At 50.1% G+C, this 21,720-nt stretch overlaps 2 protein-coding genes across 2 annotated transcripts; both read right to left on the reverse strand.

Annotated features, from left to right (window-relative positions):
- Positions 1–12,517: 12,517 nt before the first annotated feature.
- On the reverse strand, positions 12,518–17,744 carry MOGAT3 (monoacylglycerol O-acyltransferase 3). Its single transcript, XM_066274453.1, has 7 exons — positions 17,435–17,744; positions 17,090–17,197; positions 16,933–17,003; positions 16,447–16,651; positions 16,007–16,181; positions 14,167–14,369; positions 12,518–14,077 (listed from the first exon to the last, which is right to left on the reverse strand). The coding sequence occupies exons 1-7, from the start codon at positions 17,505–17,507 to the stop codon at positions 13,923–13,925; spliced, it is 990 nt and encodes a 329-aa protein (XP_066130550.1). The 5' UTR covers positions 17,508–17,744; the 3' UTR covers positions 12,518–13,922.
- Positions 17,745–18,069: 325 nt separating this feature from the next.
- On the reverse strand, positions 18,070–20,112 carry LOC136334357 (2-acylglycerol O-acyltransferase 2-B-like). The gene is made up of 6 exons (XM_066274452.1): positions 19,956–20,112; positions 19,579–19,757; positions 19,250–19,454; positions 18,897–19,071; positions 18,608–18,792; positions 18,070–18,332 (listed from the first exon to the last, which is right to left on the reverse strand). The coding sequence occupies exons 1-6, from the start codon at positions 20,104–20,106 to the stop codon at positions 18,178–18,180; spliced, it is 1,050 nt and encodes a 349-aa protein (XP_066130549.1). The 5' UTR covers positions 20,107–20,112; the 3' UTR covers positions 18,070–18,177.
- Positions 20,113–21,720: the final 1,608 nt, after the last annotated feature.

The raw sequence follows: 21,720 nt of genomic DNA on the forward strand, positions 1-21,720 counted from the left end.
CGCATGCCAGGCCGACGCTCTACTGCTGAGCCAACCGGTCAGGGCCGGATTCAAACAATTTAACAACCAGTTCTCTGCTCTAATGACTGTTTTAAGTATAAAAAAAGATATACCGAAAGGTAGTTTATTATTTCATGCATTTAATACTTAAATAAGAACAATAAAAGAGATACACAAAACTAGATGATGTTATAAGAAAGAGTTTTAAAATATTAATGAAAAAATATTAAATAATATCTGACAAAAAAAACCCAATAAAACTGTTATTTTGCCTGACCTGTGGTGGCGCAGTGGATAAAGCGTCAACCTGGAAACACTGGGGTTGCCGGTTCAAAACCCTGGCTTGCTTGGTCAAGGCACATATGGGAGTTGATGCTTCCTGCTCATCCCCCTTCTCTCTCTCTCTCTTCCTATCTCTCTGCCCCCCTAAAATGGATAAATAAATAAATAAAAATTAAAAAAAAGACACAGCAACTGCTTAAAAAGATGTAGGGGTGACAATGAAAAAAAAAAAACAAAAAAACCCCTGTTATTTAAGATATTTCCATATTGCTTCCTGGTTGGCATCCTCACTTGCAATTTTTTTCACCTATGGATGGAGTGAACATTACTATAGGTGCTTAGAAAACACTGTGGCGCAGATGAATGTTAAAAGAGTAAGGAATGTAAATTTGTGATTTCCACATTGAACAGCTGCCCAGGCGCCCACCTTAGAAAAAACCTTGATTACAAGTGTCATTTTAACAACCGGTTCGCCAAACTCAACAAAAAATTAGGTATCGGTTCTCCTGAACCCATGCAAACCGGCTGAATCCCACCACTTGCTCTATTGGTTTGAGCACATCGGCCTGGGGTACTGAGGATGGCTCTGCGGAGCCTCTGCTTCAGGTGCTAAAAATAGCTCAGTTGTGAGCATAGCCCCAGATGGTCAGAGCATCAGCCCCAGACAGGGGTTGCTGGGTAGATACAGGTTGGGGTGCATGTAGGAGTCTCTCTATTTCTATCCTCTTTTCACTTGGAAAGAAAAAGGTCACTCAATTGGGGCTAGCGGGGTTCTGGTCAAGATGGTGGTGTAGGACACTGTACACACCTTCTCCCACGACCACTTCAAATATTACAACTAAACTATAGAACAATCAACCTGGATAACTATCTGAAGACGAATAAAACAGAAGACCTATAACTAAGGATACAAAGAAGAAGCCACATCGAGACTGGTAAGAGTGGTGGAAATGCAAAACAGAATGGCCTCACACTCACGCATGGTGGTTGAGAATTCAGAGGGATATTTCAGCTGCAGAGGTTCCCCCTGATGAGCAAGGAGTCTCAGCCCCATACCAGCCTCCTCAGTACGAACACCAGTGCCAGGAAGAAGAGCCCACATAACATCTGGCTGTGAAAATTAGTGGGGAATTGTCTTCCAGGTGAGACAAAAGCTGCTGGAAACTCAGGTGTCCCCAATACAGCCTGCACATAAACTCTCATTTGCAACCAGTATCAGGATGGGGTAAGTGTGGGTGGTGCCAGAGACCTTCAAGGAAAAACTGAGTTGTATGGCCTCGGAATGAGGGCTGGAGGGACAGCCACCATGGTCTCTGTGTGGAGCCACCCCCCACCCCACGGCTGACACATGCCATCTTTCTTATGTTGAGCCCTCCTACCTCAAGACTCTATCTGAATCTGCATTAGCTTGGTGAACTCCACATGCTCCATCTGATCACCCCCTGAGACCCCACCCCACCACAAAAGTCTGCAGGCCCCAGGTGGGTGGTGGCAGGCCTTGGTATACTCTGAGACCATTGCTGAGCGGCCTCAAGCTTATTACTGGCACCAAATCTGAATCTGCATTAACCTGGTGAACACCACTTGTCCCACCTCGGTGACTCCCTGAGACCTTGCCTCACCAAACTCATGTATTGCCCGAGGCTCTTTCAGTGCTGAGCCTTACAGGCAGCTGGCAAGTGGTGGCAGATCTTGAGGTGCCTTGTGCCTTTTACTAAACTGCTTCTGGCTTGGTACTGGTGGTAGCAAGCTTAGGTTCACAGTGTGGAACCAAGCACATTCAGGCCCAGCACAAGCAGTCACCAACCTCAGATCACTTTGAAGCCCCTAACAGGTAGCCCTGGGGCCAGTGACAGGGAGGGTCTGACATTGGTCTGCCCTGGAGCCCCTCCCAAAAGGCTGAAGAACAAATACACCTAGTGGCCAGCTGCAGACCACAACAGAAGCACCACTAGATTAGCTCCGGAAGTGGCACATCCAAAGAGTAGTCTTGGCAGGCATCAGCCCCTGCTGAGCTAAATCTCACTCTGCTGGGTCAGCCCATACAGCAGCTCATATGTTGTGGTCATGGCCAGATCTCACAACCAATCAGCCTGAGGGTCAATCCTACCTGATGATGTGCCAACAGCAAACAAGGCTCAACTACAACAGGAGGCACACAAAACCCACACGAAGGACATTCCTGGAGCACCCTGCTCAGGTGACCAAGGAGACTGTACCACTAGGCCCCACAGGACACACTTACTACATAAGGCCACCCTACCTAGACAAAGCAGTTATACACAATATATAGAAACAAATACAGAGAGGCAGCAAAAATGGGGAGACAAGGAAACATGTCCCAAATGAAAGAACAGGAGGAATCTACACAAAAAGAACAATGAGCCTGACCAGACGGTGGCACAGTGGATAGAGCATCGGACTGGGATGAGGAAGACCCAGGTTCGAGACCCCGAGGTTGCCAGTTTGAGCGCAGGCTCATCTGGTTTGAGCAGAGCTCACCAGATTGGACCCAAGGTCACTGGCTTGAGCAAGGGGTTACTCGGTCTGCTGAAGGCCCACGGTCAAGGCACATATGAGAAAGCAATCACTGAACAACTAAGGTGTTGCAATGAAAAACTGATGATTGATGCTTCTCATCTCTCTCCATTCCTGCCTGTCTGTCCCTATCTGTCCCTTTCTCTGACTTTCTCTCTGTCTCTGAAAAAATAAAATAAAATAATTTTAAAAAAGAACAACAAAATGGAGGCAAGATACTTATCAGGTACACAGCTCAAAATGCTGGTTATAAAGATGCTCAAAGAACTTAATGAGGGGAGAGACAAGATGGCACTGGAGTAGGCAGACATACCAACATCTACCTCCCAGAACCAAAGTGGAATACAAACTAATTTTTAGAATTATCATCTGGAAAAACCAACTTTGGACTAAACTAAGAGGACTCTTCAACCAAGGAACACTGAAGAAGACACACCGAGACTGGTAGGAAAAGCGGAAACGTGGAGAGGGCTGCCCAGCTCCCTGGAGCGAACGGCAGCCGGGAGAGACTCGCGTGGCGGGAACTCCAGATATATGGAAAAGATTTATATAGGCGAATGGAGATCCTCAAACCCCTCAGCGAGATCTTCTGAGCATGGCTTTTAAGATACCTAGAGGCAGAAAAAGCCCAATAGAGATCAGGGGAACTACCAGCTTTTAGGATATGCCCTTAAAGGCTCCAACGCCCCAAAGGGGTCTCCTAGGATGCCATCTGGGTCCTGCTTCAATAGTGGAAAGGAAGGTCATTGAGCTAAAGCCTGCCAGGCTTACATGCCTCTACTGTGAGGAAACAGGGACACTGGAAGGTAGGCTTCCCCCTCACTCCTCTAAGGGAGGGTTCAGTCTCTTCCAGCCCTGCTCCAGCCACCTATGACCTAACCTTGCCCAGAAAGCTGGGGTTTGCCACTGAAGGCTGAAGGTGCCCAGGGCCATCGGCCCCATCTACGACACTGTGGACGAGCCCAGGGTATTTCTTCCAAGAAGCAGGTAAACTGATCTCATTCGCACAAGGGCCACTTAACTATGTTTTGCCTGAATAGTCAGGTTTTTTATTCTTCCCTCAAAGATCTCTGTTGTGGGTGTTGATAGTCCTATGTTCTGCTGCTTTGCTTAATATATAGTGTTTCCTTTATCCCTCCTATCTCAATGCCCCACTCATATTTCAGGCTGGGACCTACTCCTAATTTAGAGCTCTCTTTCCCCCTTTTGCCAACTTCTATTATGAATCTACCTTTGCCACCCAGCTTAGTGTATCCCAAGGTTCTCTTTACCATGCCACAGTTGCAGAGCTCCAGGGAAAAGCTACCTGGTCTCATCTCTCCAGGCAGAGGAGAACAGAAGCTCCACATCCACGCATGCTGCAAATGGCTTCTCCAGTCTACCTGAATCATTACCAGCTAGAAGCAGCGGTCACTGGGACTTGGACATGAGCTGCAAAGTATAGAATGGTGACAACAATTCCAGTGCTATGTGGACTTTTCCTGGATGTGGACTTTTCCTGGACTCCTGCTCCCTGTGACAGATCCTATCAGACTGAACTGTGGTTGGGTTGCATTTTTCAGGAATTTGACATGGTGATGGGGCCAACTTGGACTTGGTGAACATGTTAAGGACACTACTCTTTTATGGATTTTTGCTGTATGGGCCAAGAGTTTGCTTAAAGGCTTTTAATCACTGTAAAAAAAATAGAAGGCTGGATAAAGAAGATGGGGCACATATACACCATGGTATACTATTCAGCTAGAAGAAATGATGACATCAGATAACTTACAGCAGATTGGTGGAATCTTGATAACATTATGCGGAGTGAAATAAGCGAATCAGAAAAAAACAAGAACTGCAGGATTCCATACATTGGTGGGACATAAAAGTGAGACTAAGAGACATGGACAAGAGGAGTGTGGTGGTTACGGGGGGTGGGGGAAGGGGCAGAGGGAAGGGGGAGGGGGAGGGGTACAAAGAAAACTGGAAAGAGGGTGACGGAGGACGATCTCTCTTTGGGTGATGGGTATGCAACAGAACTAAATGACAAAATAACATGGAAATGTTTTCTTTGAATATATGTACCCTGATTTATTGATGTCACCCCATTTAAATAAAAATTTATTTATTAAAAAAATAAAAAAGAACTTAGTGAAAACTTCAACAAAGAAATAATAAGCAAGAAAAAGGACATAGAAACCATGAAAAAGAACCAATCAGAAATGAAGAATACAAAAACTGAAAATGGGGAACACTAGAAGGAATCAACAGCAGATTAGATGAAGCAGAGGACTGAATCACAATTTAGAAGACAAGTAGCAGAAAACAACTAACCTGAGAATAAAAAATTAAAACGATACTCTGGCTGGGTAGCTCAGTTGGTCAGAGCATCATCCCAATATACCAAGGTTGCAGGTTCAATCCCCCATCCAGGCACATACAAGAATCAAACAATGAATGCATAAATAAGTGGAACAACAAATCAATGTTTCTCTCTCTCCCTTCCTTTCTATCTCTAAAAAAAAAAAAAAAAAAAAAAAATCAATTAAAAAATGCAGATAGTTTGCCTGACCAGGCAGTGGTGCAGTGGATAGAGCATCAGACTGGGATGCAGAGGACCCAGGTTTGAGACCCCGAGGTCGCCAGCTTGAGCACGGGCTCATCTGGTTTGAACAAAGCTCACCAGCTTGGACCCAAGGTCGCTGGCTTGAGCAAGGGGTTACTCGGTCTGCTGAAGGCCCACGGTCAAGGCACATATGAAAAGGCAATCAATGAACAACTAAGGTGTCGTAACAAAAAACTGATGATTGATGCTTCTCATCTCTCTCCATTCCTGTCTGTCTGTCCCTATCTATCCCTCTCTCTGTCTCTGTAAAAAAAAAATGCGGATAGTTTAAGGAAACTCTGAGCAACATCAAGCATAAAAACTTTGCATTACAGGGGCCCCTGAAAGAGAGAAGAAAGAGCAAGGGATTGAAAACCTATTTGAGGCAATCCAAGATGGCAACGGACCAGGTGCATGTTATACTCACCTCTTCCCAAGACCAAACTGGAGTTATAACTAAATTTAAGAACAATCATCCTGAAAAGCCAACTCAAGACTAAAAGAAGAGGAATCTTATAACCAAAGATTCACAGAAGAAGCCACATCAAGACTGGTAGAAAAGACAGAAACACAAAAATGGCTGTCCCTGCTCCTACCGGTGGCATCTGAGGTTCTGGAGAGATATATCTGGGTGGCATGTGAGGGTGTGTGTGTGGGGAGTAACCCCAAGAAGTGTGAGACCTAAACCTGAACTGGGATCCCTGGCCTAGAGCACCAGAGCTGAGAAGAGACATCCACATAGCATTTGGCTGTGAAAAGTGAAAAGGTTTATATCTGCCGGAAAGAGACAGGAGTCTGCAGAGACACGGCACCCTCATAAAGGGCAATGCACAAAATCTTTTTTTTATTATCACGTTTTTTTTAGTGCGCGCGCGAGAGAGAGAGAGAGAGAGAGAAAGAGAGAGAGAGAGAGAGAGAGAGAGAGAGAGGAAGGGAGAGATGAGAAGCATTAACTCATAGTTGCATCACTTTAGTTGTTCATTGATTGCTTTCTCCTATGTGCCTTGACTGGGGGAGGGGGGCACAAGCCGAGCCAGTGACTTCTTGCTCAAGCCAGCGACCTTGGGCTCAAACCAGTGACCATAGGGTTATTTCAATGATCCCACACTCAAGCCAGTGACCCCTGTGCTCAAGTTGAATGAGCCTACACTCAAGCAGGCAACCTCAGGATTTCAAACCTGAGACCTCAGCATCCCCGGTCAATGCTCTATCCACTGCGCCACCACAGTCAGGGAAAGCACAAATCTTGTTCACAGCCACTTACCCTGGGCTCTGGAGGAGAGGGGGCAAGCAGACTAGAGGTGCATGAGGAGAATCTGAGGTTAGTGGTTCTGGGGAGAAACACAGTGGGGAACAGCCCCAGGACCCTGTGCTAAGTTAGTCTCCAACACCACAGTTGCTATCTTTCTCAGGAGGAGCACTCTCCTCCAGGTGGCATCAGCCTGGGGAATAACAACTATCCCACCCTCAGGAATCTCTCTCGTCCCACCCTGTGGAGATTAGGCCCTGCTGAGGAGTCAGCAGCCTTGGCCAGGGAGTGGAGGTCTGTCTGGACAGACTCAGGAGGGTGACAGTGACTCAGTTGTCTGGCTTTTTTTTTTTTTTAATTTTTTGCAGAGACAGAGAGTGAGTCAGAGAGAGGGATAGACAAGGACAGACGGACAGGAACGGAGAGAGATGAGAAGCATCAATCATTAGTTTTTCATTGCGCGTTGCAACACCTTAGTTGTTCATTGACTGCTTTCTCATATGTGCCTTGACCGTGAGCCTTCAGCAGACCGAGTAGCCCCTTGCTGGAGCCAGTGACCCTGGGTTCAAGCTGGTGGGCTTTTGCTCAAACCAGATGAGCCCGCTCTCAAGCTGGTGACCTCGGGGTCTCGAACCTGGGTCTTCTGCATCCCAGTTCGACGCTCTATCCACTGTGCCACCGCCTGGTCAGGCAGTTGTCTGGGTGGGCTTTTGCTCAAACCAGATGAGCCCACGCTCAAGCTGGTGACCTCAGGGTCTCGAACCTGGGTCTTCTGCATCCCAGTTCGACGCTCTATCCACTGTGCCACCACCTGGTCAGGCAGTTGTCTGGCTTTGAGGCAGGAGCTGTTCCTCCCACTTTCCTGAGAATCAGACTAGTGCTCCCTTTCACAGGAGATCAGTGGAACCACTGTACTGGCTGTTGGCAGGTCTCTGGGCTTGGATGCCTAGCCCACCCAATTCCTAGTGGGTCTACCCTGATGTCAGAGGGGAAATCCAGGACAGATCGCAACCAGTGGCACTGGGGTAGGGGCCATACCCACCACCTTTCCTGAAGCCTGACAGGCACTTCCCCCACAAGGGAGATCCGCTAGCCCCAAACCCTTGACTTTATCAGAGGCTTTTTCATTGGCCAAGCTTAACAAGCAGCCTGTAGATGGAAGCAGATGGAGGTGGATTTCACGGTGCCTTGGGTCTTTTGCTGATCTGCCGCTGGCCCAGTGCGGGTAAAAGATGGCCTTGGCATGCAGCTTGGTCCTTCTGTGAGCAATAAGCCCAGCAGAAGCAGCCACAGAGAAATTCAGTGTAGAGATGGTGGGAAGCCAGTGGATGACAGTTTTCCTCAACTTAAACCAGTGGTTCTCAACCTTTCTAGTGCTGTGACCCCGCAATACAGTTCCTCATGTTGCGGTGACCCCAAACCAAAAAATAATTTTGGTGGCTACTTCATAACTGTAATTTTGCTACAGTTATGATTTGGAATGTAAATACCTGATATGCATTATGTATTTTCCGATGGCTTTAGGCGACCCTGCTGGGGTCGCGACCCACAGGTTGAGAACCACTGACTTAAACACAAGGACATCTGTGCAGCTGTCCAATGAACTTGTGTGTATCTTACTCACTTTTCAGGATAACCCTGTTTGTTCAGTTGGTGAAAATTTGAGCTGTGTTTTATGATTGATGCACATGTCTGTGTTGTATTTCAGTAAAAAATTTTAAAAGCCTGACCTGTGGTGACACACTAGATAAAAGAGTCAACCTGGAATACTGAGGTCGCTGGTTCAAAACCCCAGGCTTGCCCAGTCAAGGCACATATGAGAAGCAACTACTACAAGTTGATACTTCCTGCTCCCACCCCCCATTCTCTCTCTCTCCTCTCTCTAAAAGTCAATAAATAAAATCTTTTTAAAAAGTTAAAAAAGAAAACCCACAACTCTGAAGTACATAGCCCCGTTACCAGGGGAAAGTGAAGTTTGAAAAGGTTAAATGACTTGGCCAAGGTCAAGGTCAGTAGCTGAGATTCAAAGCCAGGACTGTGGGTCTCAGAGATGGGTGGGTGCCCTTCTTTTTTTTTTTAAATTTTTCCATTGATTTTTTAAAAATTTTATTTATTCATTTTAGAAAGGAGAGAGAGAGGGAGAGAGAGAGAGAGGAGCAGGAAGCATCAACTCCCATATGTGCCTTGACCAGGCAAGCCCAGGGTTTCGAACCGGCGACCTCAGCATTTCCAGGTCGACACTTTATCCACTGCACCACCACAGGTCAGGCATTCTTTTTTTTTTTTTTTTTTTTGAAAAAAATTTTTTTTTATTTTTTAATTTTTTTAAAATTTATTCATTTTAGAGAGGAGAGGGAGAGACAGAGAGAGAGAAAGAGAGAGAGAGAGAGAGAGGAGAGACAGAAAGAGAGAGAAGGGGGGGAGGAGCTGGAAGCATCAACTCCCATATGTGCCTTGACCATGCAAGCCCAGGGTTTCGAATCAGCGACCTCAGCATTTCCAGGTCAACGCTTTATCCACTGCGCCACCACAGGTCAGGCACCCTTCCTTTTCTGACAACTCAGTGGACCCTTCTCCATGCTGCTCCGCTGAGGTGCTAAGATGGCCATGGACCACTTTGGCTTCTCAAACCCAGGTTTTGTATCAAGTCTCCCCTTGATATATATATATATATATATATATATATATATATATATATATATATATATATATATGCCTTCCAACTTTGTCTTATTTCTGTTCCCAATAAATGGTATTGTCACAGCACTAGGGCAACCCTGTGGCACATTTCTCAGTCAGAACCTATTACTTGGAGGCAGGAACTGAAAGGGACAGGCTCCCTGATCTTGGAGCCTGGGCTCGAGCTCATGATGTTTTGAGTCTTGATTCCTACTAGGGAGTCCAGGGTTGGTCAGGGTTTGGGCCTGACCTCCATCAGCCAAGCTCAGCCCAAGGCCAAGATGACAGTTAAGTTTGGGGGACTTGGCCTGACCTGTGGTGGCGCAGTGGATAAAGCGTCGACCTGGAAATGCTGAAGTCGCCGGTTCAAAACCCTGGGCTTGCCTGGTCAGGGCACATATGGGAGTTGATGCTTCCAGCTCCTCCCCCCTTCTCTCTCTCTGTCTATCCTCTCTCTCTCTCTCTCTCTCTCTCTCTCTCTCTCTCCCTCTCCTCTCTCTAAAAAAAATGAATAAATTTAAAAAAATCTTAAAATTAAAAAAAAAAACTTTGGGGGACTTAGTTACAATACGAGATTTAGTTGGAACCCATATGGCAGCAGCTGCTGGGAAGTAGTTGATGTAAAAAGGTCATTCTGGGTGTCTCACCTGGTGTCCCAGTCTAGCAGGCTGCACCCATTGCCTGGACATTGTGATCTGGGGTCTGCACAGATTGGCGGGAGTTGTGGGACATGAACCCGACACTAGGACTCTCTACTCTTCTCCATATGAGACTCTAGCCTCTTAGACCAAGTCCTACACAAGAGGGTGCTTGATGAGGGTAGGCTAGAAATCCAGAAGACAGGGACAAAATGAAAATCAGAGGACCTTTGCCTCAATAAGGCTAGGGTGAGAGCATGACAGCAGAGGTCACCTGGGGAGGCTCAAGAAAGGGTGAGAGTCACGGCAGGGACTTCTGAGCCCAAGGCTTCCTCCAGTCTGGGCTGCACACTCAGAAGAAGGAAGATGGTGGTGGAAGAAGGCTCCTATGGCCTGTCACAGTGAACAGGAAGGATGCAAAGCTGGCACGATGACTAGGGAGATGCACTTATCTCACCCAATGGACCTTGGAGGGATATTAATGGAGGGGCACACTTGTCATTGTCCAGGGTGGCATTTCCACCCCCTTCTGCTCTATCTTTCCTCAGCAGTAACAGCACATTCTACTTGCCACAGTCCATCCCAACACTCACATCTGATTGCCCAGTTTCACTCCCAGCGACAGAAATGCGATCTTGATCTTCCTGTACCTTCCTGGTTCATATTGTGGTCTCTCCCTGAACACAGATGTTTCCACGTGGAGGATAATGTCTCCTCCCAATGCTTCTTCACTCCAGGATCAGATCTGGCACTTTTTCTGAGAACCTTGCCCTACTGGATTCACAGGTACTGGGAGCACTTTGCCCTTTTGATCATATCTCTGGCTCTTGCGCGAACCCCATTTCTTAACTGGGCCTCTTGGCTGCTCCTTTTCCTCTCCAGCCTCAGGCCAATCTGTTCTCCCCAGGATTTCATTGGTCTTGAATTTCAGACAGGGGTCTTGTGGGGAAAAAAAGTCCCTTCTATTCTGCCCCTATGTCTCACACAAAGGTCCCATTCTTCATCTACCGCTCAGCCCAAGCCCACCACTCTAGAGAGAGGCACCCACTGCTCACAGGGAAGCAGACGAGCAGGGGGATTCTTGGCGAAGGCTCAGAGTGAGCTAATCCCCACTCTCCCAGCTCTTGGTGGCCAGTTGATACCTTTGCCCCTCAGGGGAAGAACCCAGAGAAAAACATACATGATGCTAACTAACACTGAAGTTCGGGCTGAAGCATGAAGATATAATAAATAGGATCTCCATTCCAAAAGGGGCTAGACCAGACCGTATATCACATTTTTCAAGCAAATAATTGAGAAATGACTCTTGAGCCTTGCACCCATGACAAAAATCAGTTGGGAAATGGAGAAGGGTATTGGGGAGGACTTTTAGATTGCTGCAAACCCTGCCCCCAGAGGGCAAGGTTTACTTCAACAGAATCAGTAACAAAAAGCTTCAAGACACAAAGAGATTGCCTGACCAGGGGGTGGCACAGTGGATAGAGCGTGGGCCTGGTATGGAGAGGACCCAGGCTCAAAACCTCAAGGTTACTGGCTTGAACGCAGGCTCACCAGATTGAGCGTGGGGTCTCTGGCTTGAGCATGGGATCACAGACTTGACCCCATGGTTGCTGGCTTGAGCCCAAGGTCACTGGCTTTAGCAAGGGGTCACTGGATCTGCTGGAGCCCCCCCCCCCCATGTCAGGGCACATATGAGAAAGCAATTGATGAACAATTAAGGTGTCACAACAAAAAATGTTTCTTATCTCTCTCCCTTCTTGTCTGCCACCTCCTCTCTTTCTCTCTCTCAAAAAATAAAAAAAAGACACAAAGAACTTGGTATGTCCCAGGGTTTTGGGGAATGTGCCACTGGAAATCTAGTGGCCAGATTGTGGCTAGCTGGACCTTCCAGGATAGAAGGAAGAACATGGCTGCATGGAGGCCAGCCTGCACTCCAAGTGTATTGGGCCAAGGGTGCTCACGGCTGAGCTGGTTGTTTCCATCCCTCTCCCTACCACCCCAAATGAGAAGAGTGAAGAGGCTCTTACAGAGAAATCTATGGCAAGTGCATGTGCAGAAAACCAGGAACAGCTGATGAGGCAGAAAAAGTACAGAAGCTGTTAGAGGGAACTTAAGGGAGAACTCCAAAGAATCCATGAGAGTACCCAGGAGGAAAAGACTTTGAAGATCTGGAGGCCCAGAGCATACATTGTTATTTTATGTCAGTGCAGTCAAGAACTTTTAGGTCCCCTTTCCCTTCTTCTGTCTCACACTTCAACCCAATGAAGACTGGAACAGCAGCTAGCAAGGGATGGGGAGAAAAAAGGTAAACCCAACCCCTTTCTACTCCACCTTCACCAGCTGCCACTTCAGGGTAACGGGCAGCCAGCCCACTTGCAATCAGCCCTAGCTGGAGAGGGAAAAATTCCTTCCCTTAGATGAAGATGCAAGTGTTGATTATGAACTAGACATCTCTACCTACTAACTTAAAGTGAATGTAGAGCTTAACACCTGAGAATGACCCAGATAAGCCATGAGACTGCCCAGATCTTCATCCAGGGACAAGAGAAAATTCTTCTATTAATAAATTTTACAGGAAAGTGGGAGACAAATACAGTTGCATTCCAATTACATTCCAACAAGTTGTCTTCTTCTTCTTCTTCTTCTTTTCCTTCTCCATCTCCTCCTCCTCCTTCTTCTTTTTCCAAGTGAGAGGAGGGGAGATAGAGAGACAGACTCCTGCATGTGCCCCAGTCAGGATCCACCTGGTAACCTCCATCTGGGGCTGATGCTCTGTCCATTTGGGGCCATGCTCACAACTGAGCTACTTTTAGTGCCTGAAGTGGAGGCTCCATGGAACCATTCTCAGCACCTGGGGCCAATGTGCTAGAATCAGTCTAGCCACGGCTGAGGGAGGAGAAGAGAAAGGGAGGAAAAGCAAATGGTTTCTTCTCCTGTGTGCCCTGACTGGGAATTGAACCTGGGACATCCACATGCTGGGCTGATGATGCTCTAGCACTGAGCCAACTGGCCAGGGCCTTCAATGATTATTCTTGTTTAAATCCTGCATACAGACCCACAGCTTGTCGACAAATAGGACTGACAAAAGTCAGAGGATGCTATGTCCACATAAGGACCCTTAGGCTGATTAATCCAACTCTCTCGTTTCACTGATGCCATGTCTATAGTAACAATGGTGATGATAATAGCAACTCTCTTTGGCTCATATTTTGCCAATCTCTGTTCTAAGCTCCTAAATCTTAATTCTTTAATCTTCACAATAGTCCTATGCCTTTTAAGTAAATGAGTAAATGGTGATGTAACGCTTGGCTCACAGTAGGATTTCTTGTGGGTAAAACAAACCCTCGCCTCATCTGGTTTCTCAGTCCCAAGTAAACTTAAAGGAGGAGGGGGTACAGAAGCAAGCTATGTATGTAACTGTCTTTCCTACCACTGAGGATCACTCTAATCTCCATACTGTCAGGTTCCCTTGACCAAGCTCAGCTTTAGCTCATACTGTTCCACTACTCACACAGTCTTCTCCACTGACCTAAGTCCTGCTTACCCTTCAAAGCCTGCCCTTCTTGCTGCCACCCTCCGCAACTCAGTCTGAGTGCCCAACAGCTCTTAGCTAAGTAGATGCTTTCATTTACAGAGGGAGAAGGGGCCCAGCAAAGGGAAGAGACTTATGCAAGGTCGTGCAGCATAACTAATTCTCACTGGAAGGAGAATTTAGAGTCATGATACCCAACCTAAGGCAGGAACTCTGTGGCACACTAGGATGCATGCTGACTATGCCTGGGCTTGCTACCTCCCAGAGCGAGAGCGTCAGCTCTGTGGGCACCCTATTACATAGCAGTGGTGGGAGAAAACTAGCTTTTATTGAAGGACCAGACATGACAGCAGGTGGGAGTGTCTCAGTGAGCGGGATCAGGAGCTCAGGGGCTGAGGGGCAGAGGCAAGGCCAGGGCTATATGAAGGTGAGGTGAGTAGAAGCAGGGACACCACAGCTCTCCTTGTGCTCCTCAAACAGTTGCTCCAGAGCCTTCATGTAGAGCATGTGGTAGTGGTCAACTTCCTCGTCAGTGGGGTGGATGCACTGGGGCACAGGGATGGGGCGGCCCACTGCAGGGAGAGGGGAGACAGGTGAGGTGAGAGGCCTTGGACGCCCACACAGCTGACGGCAGCTTTCTTCCCTGGAGATGAGGACTCACCTACGGTGGTGATGGGCACAGGGAAGGGCAGCAGGCCCCAGGAGTTGGCTGAGAAGAAACTCCGGCCCCAGAAAATGCAAGGAGAAAAGCCCATGAGCTTCTTGAAGATGATCTGACACAGATGCTGCCAGGAGTCTGCGGCAAAAACCTTAAGTCTGAAGACCTCATTCTCCCCAAAGGAGTACACAGGCACCAGGGAGGCCCTGGGAAGGGGAGGCAGTAGAGAAGAGGGGTGGTCAGGCAAGAGGCTCTTGGAGTATCCCAAGGTGGGAACCCCAGAGAACAGCATATCCCCCCACACCTCATGATTTCACCTTCCAAGGCCTTTAAAGCAAATGACAATGGTTACAAAGAAAGAACTAGAGCCCTGTTCGGGTAGCTCAGTTGTTCCAAGCATCATCCCGATACACCAACATTGCAGATTTGACCCCTGGTCAGGGCACATACAAGAATCAGCCAAAATACCTGACCAGGCGGTGGCGTAGTAGATAGAGTGTCATACTGGGACGCAGGGGACCCAGGTTCAAAACCCCCGAGGTCCTCAGCTTGAGCGCGGAGTCACTGGCTTGAGTGTGGGATCATAGACATGACCCCATGGTTGCTAGCTTGAGCCCAAAAGTCGCTGGCTTGAAGCCCAAGGTTGCTGGCTTGAGCCCAAGGTCACTTGCCCCGCTGTAGCCCCCTCCACCTTTAAGGCACTTAGGAAAAAGCGATCAATGGACAACTGAGGAGCTGCAATGAAAGTCTGATGTTTCTCATCTCTCTCCCTTTCTGTCTGTCCCTATCTGTCCCTCTCTCTATCTCTCTGTCTCTGTCACAAAATAAATAAATAAATAAATAATAAATAAGCCAATGAATACATAAGTAAGTGGAACAAATAAATGTTTCTCTCTCTCTTCCTCTCGCTCTAAACTCAGTCAATAAACAAATTTTTTTTATATAATGCTTTTCTTTTTTCTTTTTAATTTTATTTATTCATTTTTAGAGAGGAGAGAGAGAGAGGGAGAGAGAGAAACAGAGAGAGAGAAGGGGGAGGAGCTGGAAGCATCAACTCCCATATGTGCCTTGACCAGGCAAGCCCGGGGTTTTGAACCGGAGACCTCAGCATTTCCAGGTCGACGCTTTATCCACTGCGCCACCACAGGTCAGGCCTCAATAAACAAATTTTTTTTAAAAAAAGCTCTGGAAGCCCTGGCTGGAGAGCTCAGTTGGTTAGGTTAGAGCATCTTTGTGAAGCACAGAAGTTGCCCGTTTGATCCCTGGCCAGGGCACATACAGAGACAGATCGCTGTTCCTGTCTCTCACTCTCTCCTTTTCTCTCTCTAAAAAAATTAATAAAATTTTTTTTTAAATCTTAATTTTTTTTGGAAAAAAAAAAAAAAGACCTAGAAGAAGGGACTCACACATCCTGAGAAACAATTGTGTACTAAACCTTCATATATACATTTCCTCATCTAGTCTTTACCATTACATTGTTGCAAGGCAGGTTTTAACTCTGTTTCGCAGGTGAAGAAACATGCCTGCCGTCTTGCTTTCGAGATAGTGTCAGAGAAGGATTTGAACCTTGTGCTGCTAGTCTGAAGGGGCCTGCTATTTGCACGACGACGCTGACTGTCTTGGAGGAGGAAGCCTGGGAAGTGGGCACAGTGCTTGGCACAGAGGAAGCCCTCACGCACTGGTGTGAGCTCCGTCCAGGATGAGGGGCAGTGTGGGCTCTGGGTGCACACACTCCCACCTCCAGGGACCTGCATGTGTAGGAATGGAGTGTGTACCCCCAGACACACTATAAAGTTCGAACCATTAACAGCAGCCGTGGACTGGGCACCAGCAACCCACTCACCCATGTCTCAGTGCCAGGCGTACAAAACCTTTGCGATTCCGGAGAACGAGGTGATGCTCCCCTGGAATCGCATACAGGGACTCATGGGCACCCCCAATCATGATGACCACGGCTTGCCCACGCTGAGGCTGTGACAGAATATAGTCCAGGCCCTCGCGGTTCACAGAACATACTCCTGCAGGCATGAGGAGGCGTGGAGTAGTCACCACCCCATCCTTGGCTCCGGCCCCTCACCCCACCCTTTAGTATCTGAAGGTGAGCCCCAGATCCCATTCCTTCCAACCCCCCCTACCCACCATGCCCGTGTCTTTGTACTTATGGTGTCTGTTCCAGCAAGGACACCATAGGACACTTGCTCCAACGCTATTCACTGATGCTCACTATGAGTCTATCCAGTGCTCACTACGAGTCTATTCCTGGCCACTCAGCTGGAGGCTCACCAGCGCACATGATGTAGTCTCGATAGATTGGGAAGTAGAAGAGTGTGGCCAGCACAACTAGTGAGGGCCGAAGCCCAGGGAAGTGCTGGGAGAAGCCGTTGCCCTCGGTGGCGAAATTACAGAAGGTTCCGATGCACATGATCCCATGTGGGTGAGAGCCAAACACATAGTTCCGGTCAGGGGGCAGCTCCGCTGTTTTCACCAGCTTTGGGGTGTTGGGCAGGATGAAGGAAGGAAGGCACAGAGGTCAGGGCACTGCTGAAAAGTGTTGCCCTCTACCCCAACAGACTTCAGAGTTCAAGGTCCGAGGATGAGGTCAAGGGCACAAGGGCCCACTATTGAAAACCACTCTCCCCCCAACCTCCCCCGTCCCATTGCCTTAGCTTAGGCAGTTGGGGCTCGGGCTCTAGCACAGGGAAGGATGAACAGGTAGGAGAGGTGGGAAGAAGAGGAGGCAGAGAGTCTCCCTGGAGGGTAACCTGTCACCTTAATAGGATAATAATCCCTTAGGTATTTCCAAATGGTCCAGTTCCTCATCCACTCAGACCGCCTTCCACCTTGGGGCAAAGAGATGTGGGTGGAAGAAACCCTGGAGGCACCCAGTTGCCATCTCTCACTACATGGGCCCCTTTCCAGCGCTTACCTTGGTTGGGTGTGTCCCAGTCTAGGAAGAGCCATGCCAAGTAGAGAACAGAGAATGACCAGAGGGATGTGAAGAGGAGGGAGAGGATAAGAAGGAATGAAAGAAGGCCTTAGTGAAAGATAAGAAAGAAAAACAAATTAGCTTTTGAAACGAAGTGGTTTTTATCCAGTGGTTCTTTCCCACCCGTATGGATCCTATCCTCCCGCTATTTCCTAGCCCCACATCAGCCCTCTCCCTCTCTCTTTGCCCTTAGGCATCAGGTGAGTGGAACGCCAGCCTTCCCCTGCCCCCTGTCCCTTCTCCCCCGGTTGACCCCATGCACCCATGCTCTCCCACTCTTCTCACCCATGAAGAGGAAAATGAGCACATAATGGTAGGCGCCCACTGCTTCCAGCCACTGTTTCCGCAGAGTTTTCATGGTGCAGGAGGGTGGCAGGAAGGTGGAGACTCCTATTCCAGTAGCTGCCCTCTGCCAGCAAGACTCCAGGAACAGGAGGACAAATGATGGTTTTCGAAGGCGCCTAGGAGAGCTTTCCCGTCTGAGAGGCCAAGCCTTTGGGACCTCCGGGATTGCGTGTGGGGGGGGTGTGGGGTGGGGTAGAAGAGTTGTGCACGGAGCGATCCTTGGATCCGGACGTCTTCAGGCTGTTCTCCGTCTGATCTTTGAGCTTCCTGAGTCAGTCGGGGCTGGCTGCGGGGCGGGTCTGGGAGGAGCGAGGGGCTGTGAGAAGGAGGTGAAGCAACGAATCTGCGGAGGAGACTGAGAAGGCGCTGGAGAGGCCCAGGATTGGGCCCCAGCCTCTGGCGGGAGCCATAAACCCAACTGAGACTGTCTGATATCGAATGAGGCTGAGCAGGCCCCTGACAGATGCCTGGGATCTTTTTGTGGGTCTCCGAGAGTATCAAGGCCACCGGGTGCCTCGGCCAGGCTCGGAGGTAGGGGGGCGGGCTGGGTTGCAGCGCGCGCAGACCTTCCCGGCTGTGCACAAACACACACAAACAGCGCAGATCTGTTCCCGCTTTTAATTCCAACCCCCTCACACACAGTCGTCGAGGGGGCCGGGGAGGACTGGGAGGCAGTAGCGCGCCTAGGTGAGGACGAGGTGCTGCTCCGCCGGGATCCCGTAGCGCGCCTTGTGCTCTTCGAACAGCCGCGTGAGCCGCTCCACGTAGAGCGCGTGCAGAGTGTCCACTTGCGCCCGGCTGGGCCGCGGGCTCTTCTGCACCGGAATCGGAGCCCCTACTATGGGAGGAACGAGAAGCAAGGGAGGGATAACTGGGACTCCCAGCCCCCTTCCCTCCCGCCCGCTGCGATTGTCTGGAGCAAAGGTCACGGCGCCGGCGACTGTCAAAGGCCAGCCTGGCGGCCAGGCCGGCGTGGCCACACGCGGCGGACAGCCGGGTTTCAGGCCTCAGCCAGCGACCTGCATAGCCGGGCTCGGGGAGCCTGCGGGGGACTGAGGTCCCGGGGAGCCTGCGGGGGACTGAGGTCCCGGGAGCGGGCGGGCCCCAGCTCACCTACGGTGTGGATGGGCGTGCGGAAGGGCAGGAGGAGACCTAGGCGCCCATGAAACAGCGGCAGGGCCACGCTCAGCAGCCGCTGTAACGTTTCCTGAGCCCTCCGAACCCATGAGCCCGGTGGGTTCGGAAACTGCTGGAAGAGCTCGTTTTCCCCGAAAGAGAAGACAGGCACCAGAGAGGCCCTGGGAGAGAGAGGCGCGCCTGATTCCGGGCCCCGGGGCGCGCTGCGCTCCTCCCGCGCGGGGCAGGCCGGGCGCGCCCCTTCGGCCGCCTGCAGCCTCCTCACCCGTATTCCAGCGCCAACTTGACAAACCCCTTCTGATTCCGGATCCTCAAGCTCAGCGCTCCGGGCTTTGCCTCCAGCGACTCCAGGGGCCCTCCAACCGCCACCACGGCCACCTGGCCGCCCCCAGGCCGGGACAGCAGATAGGCAGCGCTGGCCTTGTCAGAGGACACCAAACCTGGGGGTGAGGAGGCAAAGGCTGGGGGGTGCTGATGCCTGGATCTTCCAGAGGAGAGGAGAGGGAGGAGGGCACCAGAAAGGTAGAGTTGGGACTAGGAGTCTCCAGGCAGGAGGAAGGCAGGTAAGAGGTGAGAGCAAGAACCAGGTCTCCTGGAGTCGGGCTCGCCACTCCTCACCACTACACATGATGTAGTCCCGGAAGAAAGGGAGGTGAAACCAACAAGGCAGCATGAGCAGGTGCGGGCAGAGGCCAGGGAAGATGCGGGAGAAGCCGGTGGCCTCTGTGCAGAAGTTGCTGAAGGCCCCGATGACCAGGACGCCGTGAGGGTGGAAGCCGAAGAGATAGTTGTGGCAGGGATCCAACTCTGCGGTTTTAACCAGCTGGGGGGGCAGAAGGTGCACACCCCACCCCGGCGGTGAGATTGGACTTTTGGGGATGACGATAGGAAGAGTCGATTCTGTATTCCTGCCCCCAACCCAGCGCGCAGCCTCTGGGGGCCCTCACCGAGATGGGGAAGTAGTCCCGGAAATGTCTCCAAATGGCCCAGTTGCGGACCCAGGCAGATCTGCGACCCCCTGTCTGTGGCGTGTCCCTGTCTCTATAGAGCCAGACCAAGTAGAGGACTGCCAGCATCCAGGCTGGGCCTAGGAGAAGGAGGAGCAGCACCGCCAGGCACACCTGGGCTGCAGGATGGGGAAGGGGATATCAGCACCCAGGCGTATAAGTCCCAGATTTTCCCTTGCCCCCATTTCCCTGTCCCACCTAATTTTTTCTCCTTTAAGGATCCTGGAGATCCCTGCCCCACCTCCTCCCTTGTGTTAATGGGGAAGCAGAGGCTCAGGTTGTGTGAGGAGGTTAGGTCCAGGGCTTCAGGGACTCACCCAGCCCCAAGAAGGAGAAGACCCATTGCAGGACAGCAAACACTTGGAGGCACTGGCGCAAACGGCTGGAAGAGGCCGGCATTCTGTGGAGGGTAGTCGCACAGGGGCCACCTTGCCTTCTTAAGCACACCCGTCTTTTGGCCCAACCCATTGGCCTTGACCCCTGGTCCTGGTTCCACCCACCCCATTTTTGTCCTCTTTGCTGACTTGCACACTAGCTTCTGCTGAGCCCCTGCACGGAAGGGTTAACTACTACCTGAGCTCATGGAAATGAGCAGGGTTGCCAGGCTAGAGGTGGGGGTGGGGTGGTGAGGCAGGTCTTTGGACTTTGTGGGGTCAGGACCTCTGGCCTCTGTGAAGAGCTGGCTAGCAGAGGTCTATGAAAGTGGGAGGTTGCTAGAGTTGTGTGTACCACGAATGGCAGGGCTCCCAACATGCGTGAGAACAGCCTAGGACTCCATGGGGAGCCGCTCCAGAGGGAAGCGCTTTGTGGGAAAAGTGAAGGGTTGTTGAGCCCCTCAAGAGAGCCCTTTGTGCAGTGGGCACACCCTCCGAGTGGATTGGGGCCCTGCCCTCCTCCCGCTCCTCTCCTCTGGAAGATCCAGGCATCAGCATCCAACCTTTGTCCCCCCCAGCCCACACCAGGTTTGGTGTCCTCTGACAAGGCCAGCACAGCCTATCTGTTGTCCTGGCCTGAGGACAGAGGCATGTAGCTGTTTCCCCAGGTTAGGGAATGTCACTTCTTTAGGAAAGTCTGACACACATCCCATCAAGTGCCTCTGTCACATGCTCTCCTAGCATAAAATATTTTCCTTCCATTATGGGGATTTTAAAAATAAGGTCTCCCCTAAACTGTAAGCAACAAGAGGCAATAATGTACTCATCACTGTAGACCTTGTGGTGGGTGCCTGGCAGATGGGAGATACTTTGTAAATGAATATACCCACTGTAGGAGACAGAATAAACCAGCTTCCAATGCCAGGACAGACTGCTCAGGCTGGCACACCCTTTCTGTCCCATTCTTGCGCAGGCTTCCTTGTCCAGGTACCTTACCAGGAGGCACTTTCTTGTCTCTGCTTAGCCTACTTCCATCCACAGGGCCATGCGATAAAGGTAGTGGGAGCCAGAGTCAGATGAACTTAAAAGTCTAGCCAGAGATGCCTGACCTGTGGTGGCGCAGTGGATAAAGCGTCGGCCAGGAAATGCTGAGGTTGCTGGTTCAAAACCCTGGGCTTGCCCGGTCAAGGCACATATGGGAGTTGATGCTTCCTGCTCCCCCCCCACGCCTTCTCCCCCCCCTTTCTAAAATGAATAAATAAAAAAATAAGAAATTAAAAAAAAAAAGTCTAGCCTGAGAGATGCTCAGTCCACATAGCAAGGTGACCCATCCACTCAGGTGACCCGCCTCACCCCCCAGGAAGGAAGGCTTCATGGGGGAGTTTTTCTGGGAGTCTGGGAAGGAGGCAGGAATAAAGTATGAATGGCAAGTGAGGTGTAGAAGGCAGAAAATGTCCTGGGACAGGTGAACAGGCCTGTTTAGTTTTTAAAAGGTTTCCTCAAGGGAACAGTTGGGAGATAAATTCAGGAAAATAGGTTGGTCCAAGGCTGGTAGAGACATGGCTGGCTGTCCTCAGGGTTCCTGGGTGGAGGGGTCTGACAAGGGCTTGTTGGGCCCCCAGAGGCTGGAGGCAAGACCTGCTCTCCGTCCTCTTTCCCATGGCTGCTTCACTGTCCTCTCCCAGGAAGCCTTCCTTGAAATGGCCCA

Source organism: Saccopteryx bilineata, chromosome 4, assembly GCF_036850765.1.
Source record: "Saccopteryx bilineata isolate mSacBil1 chromosome 4, mSacBil1_pri_phased_curated, whole genome shotgun sequence".
NCBI lineage: Eukaryota > Metazoa > Chordata > Mammalia > Chiroptera > Emballonuridae > Saccopteryx > Saccopteryx bilineata.